At 37.8% G+C, this 11,134-nt stretch overlaps 2 protein-coding genes across 2 annotated transcripts; one reads left to right on the top strand and one right to left on the bottom strand.

Moving 5' to 3' along the window:
- Nucleotides 1–82: 82 nt before the first annotated feature.
- Nucleotides 83–2,624, bottom strand: spring1 (SREBF pathway regulator in golgi 1). The gene is made up of 5 exons (XM_020919090.2): nucleotides 1,979–2,624; nucleotides 1,652–1,808; nucleotides 1,416–1,567; nucleotides 1,158–1,271; nucleotides 83–1,031 (listed from the first exon to the last, which is right to left on the bottom strand). Exons 1-5 carry the CDS (start codon nucleotides 2,072–2,074, stop codon nucleotides 948–950), a joined length of 603 nt encoding a protein of 200 aa, XP_020774749.1. The 5' UTR covers nucleotides 2,075–2,624; the 3' UTR covers nucleotides 83–947.
- A 257-nt stretch (nucleotides 2,625–2,881) lies between these two features.
- rnft2 (ring finger protein, transmembrane 2) lies at nucleotides 2,882–10,591 on the top strand. Its single transcript, XM_020919102.2, has 9 exons — nucleotides 2,882–2,928; nucleotides 3,122–3,648; nucleotides 3,716–3,792; nucleotides 4,010–4,110; nucleotides 4,407–4,560; nucleotides 8,300–8,449; nucleotides 9,164–9,229; nucleotides 9,308–9,409; nucleotides 10,097–10,591. The coding sequence occupies exons 1-9, from the start codon at nucleotides 2,882–2,884 to the stop codon at nucleotides 10,229–10,231; spliced, it is 1,359 nt and encodes a 452-aa protein (XP_020774761.1). The 3' UTR covers nucleotides 10,232–10,591.
- Nucleotides 10,592–11,134: the final 543 nt, after the last annotated feature.

Here is an 11,134-nt window from a genome sequence, read left to right as displayed (position 1 = left end):
ACCTGTTGTATTTATTTATTTTCCTAGATAACAAAAGCAGTTTTAAAATACCAGCTATAAAAAAAAAAAAAAATTCTCCAACTTTTTAAATTAAATAACAGTTTAATTCACATGCACAAGACACTGACACATTCATTGTTGTTCAAAGGTCCATGGACATGGATTCTGTTGAGCTTTAACCCATGTAATAATGTTACCTCATCAAAAACATACCTAGAGCTGTTTTAATTTACACATTTAAGTAATCCTGTATTATTAGTCTGTCTACACCTCCAAAACTCAAGATGCTCTGTTCCACCTTGTGATGACATGAAGCTGTCGTTTTCAGGCTAACAGCTACCTTTTACTGTTTGTTCAGAAGAGATAGGAAATTCCACAGCTGAATTGATCCAAATAAGTCTAGTGAAGGTGTATGGAGTTTAAAAACACAGCAGGGCACCTTCTGTATTACCACATGACAACACAAAGCAAAACAGAGTTTTCCACTTGAGAGAAGAACTGATCTTATATACGCTATATAGGGGTTGTGTGTTAAACGTATTAATGAAAACAACTCCAGGTATGTTTTTGATAAGGAAACATTATAACATAGATCAGAAATGTGCGTAATATGGGCCCTTTGACAATAAAATCAAAACAAGGTTTGTTCTCAATAGAATCAATGTTGTTTCCATTGTCATGAAATGAGTTGCTGGACGTCTGAGCTGCCAGTAATGATCATCATGGATGAATGTATGAAAACGTTGACGCACTTATGAAGTGTAAATAATAGAAAAACACAGTCACTTTTGTCCCATCTGAGGTCCATTTTCAATGTTCCCAATGTTCAAGACCCTTCTCCAGTATAGCTATCGAATCTGAGCCAGACTGGGATCCTAACAGTGGCCTGTAAATGTACCACTGCAGTGTCAGACTTCATAGTAAACCAGGGAATGGGAGAGAAAGTGTCATATAGGAAGCAGCTCTGGTGGGCTCTCTCCATAACAGTATTTGGCTTGAGGGTTTCGATAAGTGTTTTCATGCTGGACACTCTGCAGAAAAGAACAAATACAAAACAAATGAATAATGTGACTAAACAACAGCTTTGCAATCTATAGCTCAATACTGTGTTCATCATTATTATCACTATCATCTTTAGTTTCAAGTATCAAACATACTTGTGAAGAAGTCCTGCACTTTGCCAGGCACAGTTCAAAATGATCCTCTACAGCTGTGAAGAGATTACTGAAACCTTCTGCGGCCCGATTCAGGAAGCGCTCAAGAAGAGGTTGCTGTTGAACAGAACAGATAAGAATTAGGAAGAGGAGTCATATTATCAGTGGAGATTTCCATCAGGTTCCTACAGCGTTGTGATGTTTGTCACTTTCACATGTACAAAAAAATTTTTACAAAACATCCATGATGAAACAGATTACCTTATCAGGTTGGAGGCAGCAAGATACGCAATACTCATATATGCTGCAACAGCCATTGGCTAGGCAACTTTTGCAAATATACTGTCTTGTGCTGGGAGCGTTGACATTACAGCAACCATTCACTAGCAAATCGTTTCGCTCACAAACATAACCTGCAAGATAGAGAAGTTATGGTATAAATATATGGTGCAAAACGTAACATGCAGGATTTCATATAAAATATCAGCTCCACACACCAAGTTCATCTGTGAGCAAAGTTTTGCCCTGAATTGAGTTTCTGCACTGAGTGATTTGTCGGCTGCTGTTGCCCAGGTTAAAGCGCACTTTCCATGGGATGCGGTGGTCTGAATCCTTCACTTCGAGGAGTGTTCGATCCCTTATGGTCCTCTCCTCCTGTGGAATAATAAAACCAAAATAACAATTGTCAAACAGGGTAAACAGTCATTTTAAATGATCATAGTAAATACAGGCAGATCATACACATGGTTTACTTCAGGATTTCATTAGATGGCCTACTATACAAATGATAAAAATGCACTCATCCATGTTTTGAATAATCATACCTGTTTAAATGTGCTGGTGAGAAAATAGATAAGAGACAACCCAAAGACCACTCCAAGCACCCAGCGCTTCCTCAATAGGCGTCGCAGCACCATCATCGCATGGCCTTAACAGATTCTCACGTCTTTCTAACTGAGCTACGAGGCAATGCAAGAACTATTGGTTCCACGAACAAAAAAGTAAAATGTAGCTTCAAAACAAAAAAAACAAAAACAACAAAAAAATAAAAAATCGTATAAGGATTTTGGTGCAAGGTTAGCGCTTGTCCTTGAAGCTAGCCCATTATTATAATTTCAGAGGCATCAAAACCATATATTGCAAAAAAATAAATAAATAGAAATGTGGTCCTGCTATTGATTAAATGCGAGCTGGTATGCACGCAGATGCATGTAGCATTTGTCAGCTTTGTTAGCTCGTTAGCTACGGTCGCATTAGCGTAGTAGCACCGCGATAGCTCCCATAAACCGATGTCATCTCCGAAAAGTTATCCAACTACGCAATGTTTCCTCTTAATACCACACAATGCACTTAAATATAGCTGATTAAAGAAAAGCTGATATACGCTATATGTGTTTTTTCCCAGCATACTTTGACAGCCAAAAACAGCAAAACAAATCTCCAACTCACGGATGTGGTGTGGTATTGAAAGAGGCTTCTGATTGGTTGAAAAAGATCACATGTCCCGTCCTACAGGAAGTGCTTGACGCAGGGATACAGGGCATCTCAGCATCCACAAAACCCTCTTCGTCAACGTACCACAATGAACAACCATACAGAAATGTGTATACATATTCAGGTAAAAGACATCTTTTATCTATTTGCAATCTTATAAAACACTTGAGTCTAATGAATAAAAGGCATTTCATGTTGTTTTTAGAGCTGGTCCATGTGACAGGTGATGTGCAATGCAGAGGAGACATAGCAGCAACACGGATGGCATGCCCTCTGAAAGGTGTGAACACAGGCCCTCTAGGTTTTCTCTTCTTGTAATCATATTCAACTTGAAACATATTCAACTGTTAAAGTTATAGACTAGCAGCTTTAACAGTTGAATATGTTTCATCACTTCTATTGCTGCATGTAGAAGTGAGTGCTGTATAACCTGTTTTCAGCACAATAACGTATGGGTTTTTGTTATTTTTAAGGAGCCGTAGCCAAACTCTGGGGTCAGAGAGTAGCCTGGATGAGGGTGGTGTGTTTGACTGCTTGAAACCAGAATCACCAACCTCACCCCAACAGATTTTCTCTGGCCTGGTGGGCGTTCCCTCTGGTTCTGTGTCCTCTGCCCAATTCCAGGCAGCTGGCTTAGTCCTGGGCTCTCCTCCTGACGTTTTTATCCAGATGACCACCTCCTCCAGGGACGAAGGGGGCCCCCATCGCAGCGAGGTGGGCCCTTTCCTTCCTCGTCCGACTCAGCATCATCATCATCACCACCATCCTCATCACCACCACTTCCACCACCAGCCCCTGCAGCACCGGACCCCCTCTCTGCTCCAACAGGCCACTACAGCAGCTGGCTCTGAGAGGCATGGCTCCAGGGAGGACTCCCAGGAGGACCAGTCCACTCCTGCTCCAGCACTGTCTGAGCTGAAGGCGGTGGTCACCTGGCTACAGCGGGGTTTCCCCTTTATCCTCATACTGCTGGCCAAAGTCTGCTTTCAACACAAGCTTGGTATTTGTTTGAAGTGTGTAACTAAAATGAAAAGAAAGATCCACCTCATTGCTTTTTTCTCTACTAGGCTTAGCTGTCTGCGTGGGGTTGGCTTGTACTTTTGCTTACGCCAACTCATCTTTAAAGCATCAAGTTGCATTAAGGGTAAAAAATTTAATAAATCAAGTTAAACTACTCAGTTTAAATTACTATCAGAAGACAATGTTGTCACTTAAGCTGCGTTTTAGTCCTCATTTTGTTTTTGTCTTAGTTTCTGTTGTAACAAATTTAAAGTTTTGCAATATGTAGTATTTATCATAATTGTGGTAACTGTGATGCAAAATTCACTATGTGAATCATTATTATGATCCTTTGTTGCTAGGAGCATCGTTCGCTGCTAGTTGCTTTGTGGATATTCCTATTTCTTGCAGGAAATATTTTCTATATCTACTACACATTTCGCAGTGAAGAGCTTCAGAACAGGTATAGGATGGAACACATTTACACATGTAGACTGCATTCCTCCACCCCCATCATTTCATTTGGGATTTTGGTTGTATGCTTTTTTGGTAGAATGTTTGGGCTGAGTTCCTCCATTTTGTTTCATTTTTAGGATGTATTGCGGTCCATATCTATTATTATCCTGTGAGTATTTTGTGTGTGTGTATTATATCATTTTGTTGAGTTCGTCATCATGTTCATAATACTTGTTTCATCACGTTTTTAGTTTCACAGAATACCTCTCAATGTGATATGTGTTTTGTTTTTTTTTCTTCTAGCCTTATATTTGCCAAACCAAATCTTGACAGCTTTGACTTCTTTGATCTTATTTGGATTGTGGGCATCACGGACTTTGTTCTCAAGTACTTCACCATTGGTTTGAAATGTTTCGTCCTTTTCCTGCCGAAGATTATGCTGGCCTTCAAATCTAGGGTAAGGTTCACAAGGTGAATTATATTGTACTGTTTATTTTTGGCTGGCATGTCAAACATGTCAAGTCATAATTGTTCTAGACCATATCCAACTAAGTCTTTGATAGAGGGAATGGTCAGAGTCCAAGTCAAGTCGTTAGCACTCTAGCTACAAGTCCAAATCCAAGTCTAAGTCTTAATTTTTCAAATCAACAAATAAAAAATTATATTTGAGTCCGAATTGCTGCACAGTGGATAAAGTAACGCAACAATAACTTCTGTGCACCCCCAGTGGCCCCTACTGTGATGTCCTATAATAACATGTTTATAAAACAGAGGTAGGCAGATCAAGTTTGAGTCCTCTTGCCTAAATCTCAGTCACAGTCACTGCCCTCACAAACTCACTCTGAGTTTGAAGTCATCTGTCATTTGAGATGAATCATGAGTCTCAGAAATTACTTGGAAAACAAGTCAGAGTGCTACATTTCAGAAAATAGAAAACATCTCAGAAAACTGCTGACCTACTAACTTACAGTATTAGTAGTTGTCTGTACATGTGGATTTTGTGGTGTGCTTCTTGTGTATCAGATAAAAAAAAAAAAAACTGTCCCAAACTACTTAAAAACTAAATCCTCATAACCTTGGGTTCAAAATGAATTCTAAGACACAAACTCTGGTTCCTGTTGCAATCGTTTAAATTAACACTATGATGCCATCACCTAACTAATTACTATTCTGCTTTGGCGCCTATAGGGCATTACTGTGTGTTTGTGAGGCAACTGAGCCCAAGGGGTGTAAATAGCTTAATGGCTAGCATATAGCTATTTGCTCCTGGTGATAATTACTTTACATTATTAAAAAAATGGGATAGGAATTTCATTGTATCACTAACAAACATTAGAATACCAAACTGATGAATTTCAATAAAAGTAAAAATAGTAAAAGGAAAAAAAAAAAATTAAACAAAACTCCAATACTTCCTTAAGCACTAATGTTTTACAGACGGACAAGAAGAATACATAATTCAGACCTACTTGTGCCAGACTACCTGGTATACCAGTACTGGACTGAAGATCCCCTGGGCATCCACAAACAAAGCCAAATAAAAAGAATAAAAGGGTCAAGCTATAAACAACATACAAAACCAGTTTAGTAAGTTATTATGAAATGTGAGCCAAAACACACTGACAAAAGGAAAAGTAATAATTAACATACAAATAATAAAGAATTTACAAATAAGTCAAAAAACAAAACAAAAAAACCTTGATAAACTAAATCTTAGCTATTCAACTGTTTTGTTCAGGCTCTTACAACAGGTATTCATTTTTAACATCTAATGAAATCCTGAAGAGAGACAGTGCTGTAGGGTCCGAGTATGCAGCTGCTCTGTATTCATAAGGTCTGCTCCAGTCGAGTGCAAAGGGCAGCCTCAGGCCAAACAATATCACTGCACTCAATGGGACAGACAGGTGCTGCTCACATTCACCTTGTTTGTGTGCAGGGCAACCAGGGCAGACGACACAAATTATTAGGATGAAATTTTCCACTGATAAATGCAGCTACAAGCCTATCAGACGCACAGCAGCCAACAACTGAGATCATTTGCCCTCTGGGGGTTAGCAAGAGTGAGGTCATCCCTCCCCGGAGCTGAACCATTACCTGTTCACTCCATTCACAACAAAAACATACGCACGTGTTGTCAACTGTCTCTGATCAGCTTTGATAGGGGATTTGTCCTGATTTGATCTAAGGTCACCCAGGCCAAGTAGTGTGGACTGACTTATTCATGGGTTTCGGCTTCCTGTTATATAGCATTTTGAAGATAGGCTATTTTGTTTTAAATCATTTATTGCTATTGCAATGGCAGTTTTTAAACATTCTTAAACTTGCAGATAGTATGGAATAATTTGGATGGCTTCATTATTGCATCAATGTCTGGATACAAAAAACTATTACAATATAATGACACTACTCTCAGTTTAAGTCTGGACAATTCTCCATTTTGCTATAACATTGGCTTTATGCTAATTATTCAAATTTTTTTGTTACCATTGACTAATAAAAGTAACACATTCATCTTAAAACCAGTTCAACTTTAATAGGAATAAAAACTATGATAAGCCAGTAGAAGTACATTTTGGTCAAATAGAATTAGTAAAATAAATCAGAATAATAAATTGGATAAATTAAGATCTAAAAAATAAGTTAAAATTGTGGCATTTACAAGTAATTTCTTAAGACAAACTTCACTTCTGAGCTGTGCCAAATTATGTATAAAATAATTAATATACAATATAATAATATGACTAAATATTGCCATGCTGTTATTTTTCATCAAATGCGAAATACTACCTTTTGCAGTTGAAGCAAAGCAGAAACCACTTCTATTAATATTCTTTTAAACAAACAATTAAACAACAAACAGCTCAGACATTGTTAGCAGTGGAGCTTTCTTCAACTTGGCCTCAGTCCAAACCTTAGATTTGACAGTTTTTGCGTGGGCGTGATGTGCACAGTGGGATACCAAGCTGAGGGGACAATACACAAGATGAAATAGCTGATAGGCCATCTTCGTCTACTAACCTGGCTGCTCTCGGCTCTTCACTTCCCGTCATCAATCTCTGTCAAATACAATACAGGAGGTCATTACACAGTCTGAGATGCCACTGGGACCAAAAGTGAATCAATATTTAACATTTTCTCTCCAAGAATTCTGTATTAGAATTCTATGTGATTGTTGATGTTTTTACCTGGTTATTGGTTATTATCTCTAATTTTTAGGCCTATCCACATAAAAAAAAAAAAAAACTGTCAAAAAGTTCAACATCTTGAAAACTTGAAAAAACTAAGGTGAAATATTTTTTTCATTATAGTATCAAAGTATAATCTTTGTTAGTTTAAATAACTTTAAAAGTGAATTGCATTTCTGGTTGGCAATGTGCCACCTGCTTGTCTCCATGAAGATGATATTGCTATCTCTTTATTTCTCTTAAATGTGTGTGCAACATGTTTATATTTTTAAAAGTGCACTAAAAAACATGAACGGTCTAACTTCTCCACAAATATGACCTGTAACTTGCTTGTCTCCATGGAGATAGATATACTTATTTCCATACTGTGGACCATTCCATGAAAACAAGCAGGTGGCAAACTCTTCACTAGAAAAGTTGTGCAGTGTGTTAAACTAATTAAAGTTTAAATTAAAATTGGATGTTTGTAGACCCAATTTCAAACTAAATATGATTACATTCAAATTCTAACACTTAAGTCTATTCAGTCAGTCATTCACATAACAGTTGAAAAGTTCATTTCTTGTGTCTGATTATGGAGGGCATTGCAGGTCCTCTCGAGCCGCTGTGTAACCCCCGTAGGGCTAGGCTTAATGCAGGCGCAGGGTAGCAGGTGGACAGAGCGGTTGCCAGTTTCCCGAGCAGTGTGGGGAAATTGCCTGTACTGCTGTGAAACTGTGGCGCGCTGGACCACCGCCATGTTTGGGCTGGAGGCGTGCTGTTTTTTAAGCTTTTAATACTGCACTGCTCTTGACTAGATAGAAAAGTGCCCCGAAGCTGTCAAGCTTTTCCTGTTTTGTTGATAGAAGGGGATTAAAAATGAATTTGTGTTGTGGGATTAATTTTAAAAATTCTTTAGTAATTTTGTCCACTTTGAGAAAATTTCTTAAGTCAATCAAATCAAGCTTAGCATTTTTAGTAAATGTTTAGTGAATGGTGGGTTACGCTGAATAATTTAGTATGTTTTTACAGGGGAAGTGCTACCTGCTGATTGAAGAGCTGAGCCAGTTGTTCCGGACTCTAGTGCCCATCCAGCTCTGGTACAAATATATCATGGGGGAGGACCCTTCCAGCAGCTACCTTCTAGGGGCTGCACTCATCATAATCTACAGCCTCTGCAAGGTAACTAATGTTCTTTACACTCTAGATTCAGGTTTTGTATAGATGGCATCATTGAAAAATAAAATATTTTATGACCATTAAGTTTGAGTAGAGTGACTCAGACACAAACCCAAATGTTGGTACAACTTGTCCCTGCTCAGACCTGTACTGTTGTATCCTTGAGCAAGTTATTTCACCCACCTACTACTACCACTACAGTTTGGGCAGCCATGGCTGCAGAGCTTACTATTACTGATTGTGATTGTGAAAGTATAATGCTTGGAATTGAAGAGTGAATTTTAGTGTCTAGAATAACCTTATTAAAGACTATAGGTTGATCTGTTTTGTGCCTATTTGGGTCTGATTCATTCTGTTACTGATTGCATTAATATATGATTCACAGAGATAATGGTAGAAAAGAGTTAAAAGTTGGAACCCGGTTTACTGGGTTAATCTATTTCAAAAGAATTGTCAATATAAAACTGACTGCTCAAGATTCATGCTATAATTATTTGAAATGGGGAGGACAAAATTCTGTTTAGTCATTTTACAAAACCACACCAACCCTATTTTCAGCTCAGTGTCATTAAACGGATATGATTAATGCACATAGTTGATTGAATGATGCCGTCACTATGGAATGAACTGAAATATGTGTTAAAACCACAGACAGGGACTTTTCTTCTATCAGTTTAAATTCAAATAATTTTTCAAGTTTTAGTCACTGTTTTCCAGTCTTTCGACATCTGTGGCCGTGTTTCCGCCATACGCAAGGCATTTGTAATCCTTTGTGGCACTCAGGTGAGGTTTTAATTTTTTTTTCTCATTTACGGGAATAACATATGTTTAGTACAATTTAATTATAATTTCTTCACCCAGAACTATGGAGTGCGAGCCGGCAGCCAGCAGTGCAGTGAGGCTGGTGACATCTGTGCTATTTGCCAGTCTGATTTCAGAGACCCCATAGCTCTTCTCTGTCAGGTAAGAAATCATTATCTCCAACTAATAATACCAAAACCAGAGAAAAACGTTTCAACATAGTTATTAAGTTATCAACAGTGAAACATTGAATGGACAAGAGAATTAATGGAGAACATGACAACCTATTCTGGGCTCAGAGAAACTGTATATTATTATTGCCATCTATGTGGACAATACTGTTTCAGAATTTTTAGCATTTGCCTCTTTATCCTCCAGTTTAATTAGTTTAAAGGTGCACTATGTAACTTTTGTAGTAGAAGATCTCCCGCCTACCTGTCTCCATGGAAATATTATTGCTTTTCCTGAAATGTTCCACATTATGGCACATACTTGACAATTCAGACAGGTGATGCGACCAGGCCAAGTTACAGGTCAGATCTGTGGAGAGGTGAATCTGCTTGCAGTTAGAATTAATGTTTTTAGAATAAACAAAAAATCTTATAGACTTATAAATGTAAATGAAACATAAATACACATTAATGCCATACATTGGAATATTACAGGCAAAGCAATAACATCTTCAAGGAGTACCAGAAAAGTTACATACCTTTTAAAATATACATTTGCGTAAACTCATCTTTTATTGAATAAAATTTTTGAACTATGCAAAAAAGACTGTAACCTGTGTAAATTTTATGTATATTCAAGCCGATTGCTACTATTGTTTTTTGCATTGTTTTGTTACAGCATGTGTTCTGTGAGGACTGCCTGTGTCTGTGGTTCGATCGGGAGCGGACTTGTCCTCTCTGCAGAGCCACAGTCATCGAGACCCCGCGATGCTGGAAAGATGGCACCACCTCGGCGCACTTCCAAATCTACTAGGCTTCATCAGTCCATATACATCCTGTGTCCCATGTGGCCCTGTAAACAGTGGTAGACAATCTGCTGTGTTGTATTAAAAACATGTTGTAAGTAAGGGTTTTTAAGGGCAAGGTCATGGGTCTGGATAATGCAAAGGTCATTTACCAGTGTAATGCGTCTAGCCAACAGTATGATTTTAACATGGTTGTTTATTCTATTACATAACTATATAAATTCTTCACTACATTAAGCATTAATTTAGCAAAATAGAATTCTAACTCTAACTTAACAATCATATTAAAACTTCAGTGTATATGTAATTTCTGTGTTATTCAACAAAGTTACAACTCAATAAACCACCTGTTCAATAATTAGAGAATACACAGTTTTGAAAACTTTGTTTTTATTACACTATACCAAACTCAATATAAAATATTTCAGTAGTAAGTAAAAAGAACATGTTATAAAGAGCTTATGTTCAGTACAGTCATCATATCAACTGTTAGAGTGTTCCAACTGTTTAGTTAGAAATGACAGACAAATCCACAGCATAGCTTCCTATGCACAGGTCCTATATTTTTTAACAAATAAAAGCCACGTAACACTGCATTTAGAAACGAGTTGATGCAAAAGCGCAGAAAATTACTTACATTATTATCTAAACACTGTAGAAAACGTTTATAAAACAGCCATCCTCTGTATTTACATGTTCAATAGCTTATAGAAAAAGAGGACAGCATGACAGTACAAAGCCCTGTGCATTGTTTACTGCTTTGTGTAACTTATCCGTGCATCATGTAGTTGACTGGGTTTTCCCCCTCTGGAAACTGATATCTTGTAATGTGAACATTCAGAGAGTCTTATTAGCAAGCTTTCCTCTCCGGTCTACCAAGGGAGCATTACATCACCGCTTAGTTAGCGGGG

Source organism: Boleophthalmus pectinirostris, unplaced genomic scaffold (genome assembly GCF_026225935.1).
Source record: "Boleophthalmus pectinirostris isolate CB_2022bp ecotype Guang Dong unplaced genomic scaffold, ASM2622593v1 HiC_scaffold_4, whole genome shotgun sequence".
Taxonomy (NCBI): domain Eukaryota; kingdom Metazoa; phylum Chordata; class Actinopteri; order Gobiiformes; family Gobiidae; genus Boleophthalmus; species Boleophthalmus pectinirostris.
This window is presented reverse-complemented; position numbering and strand designations above follow the sequence as displayed.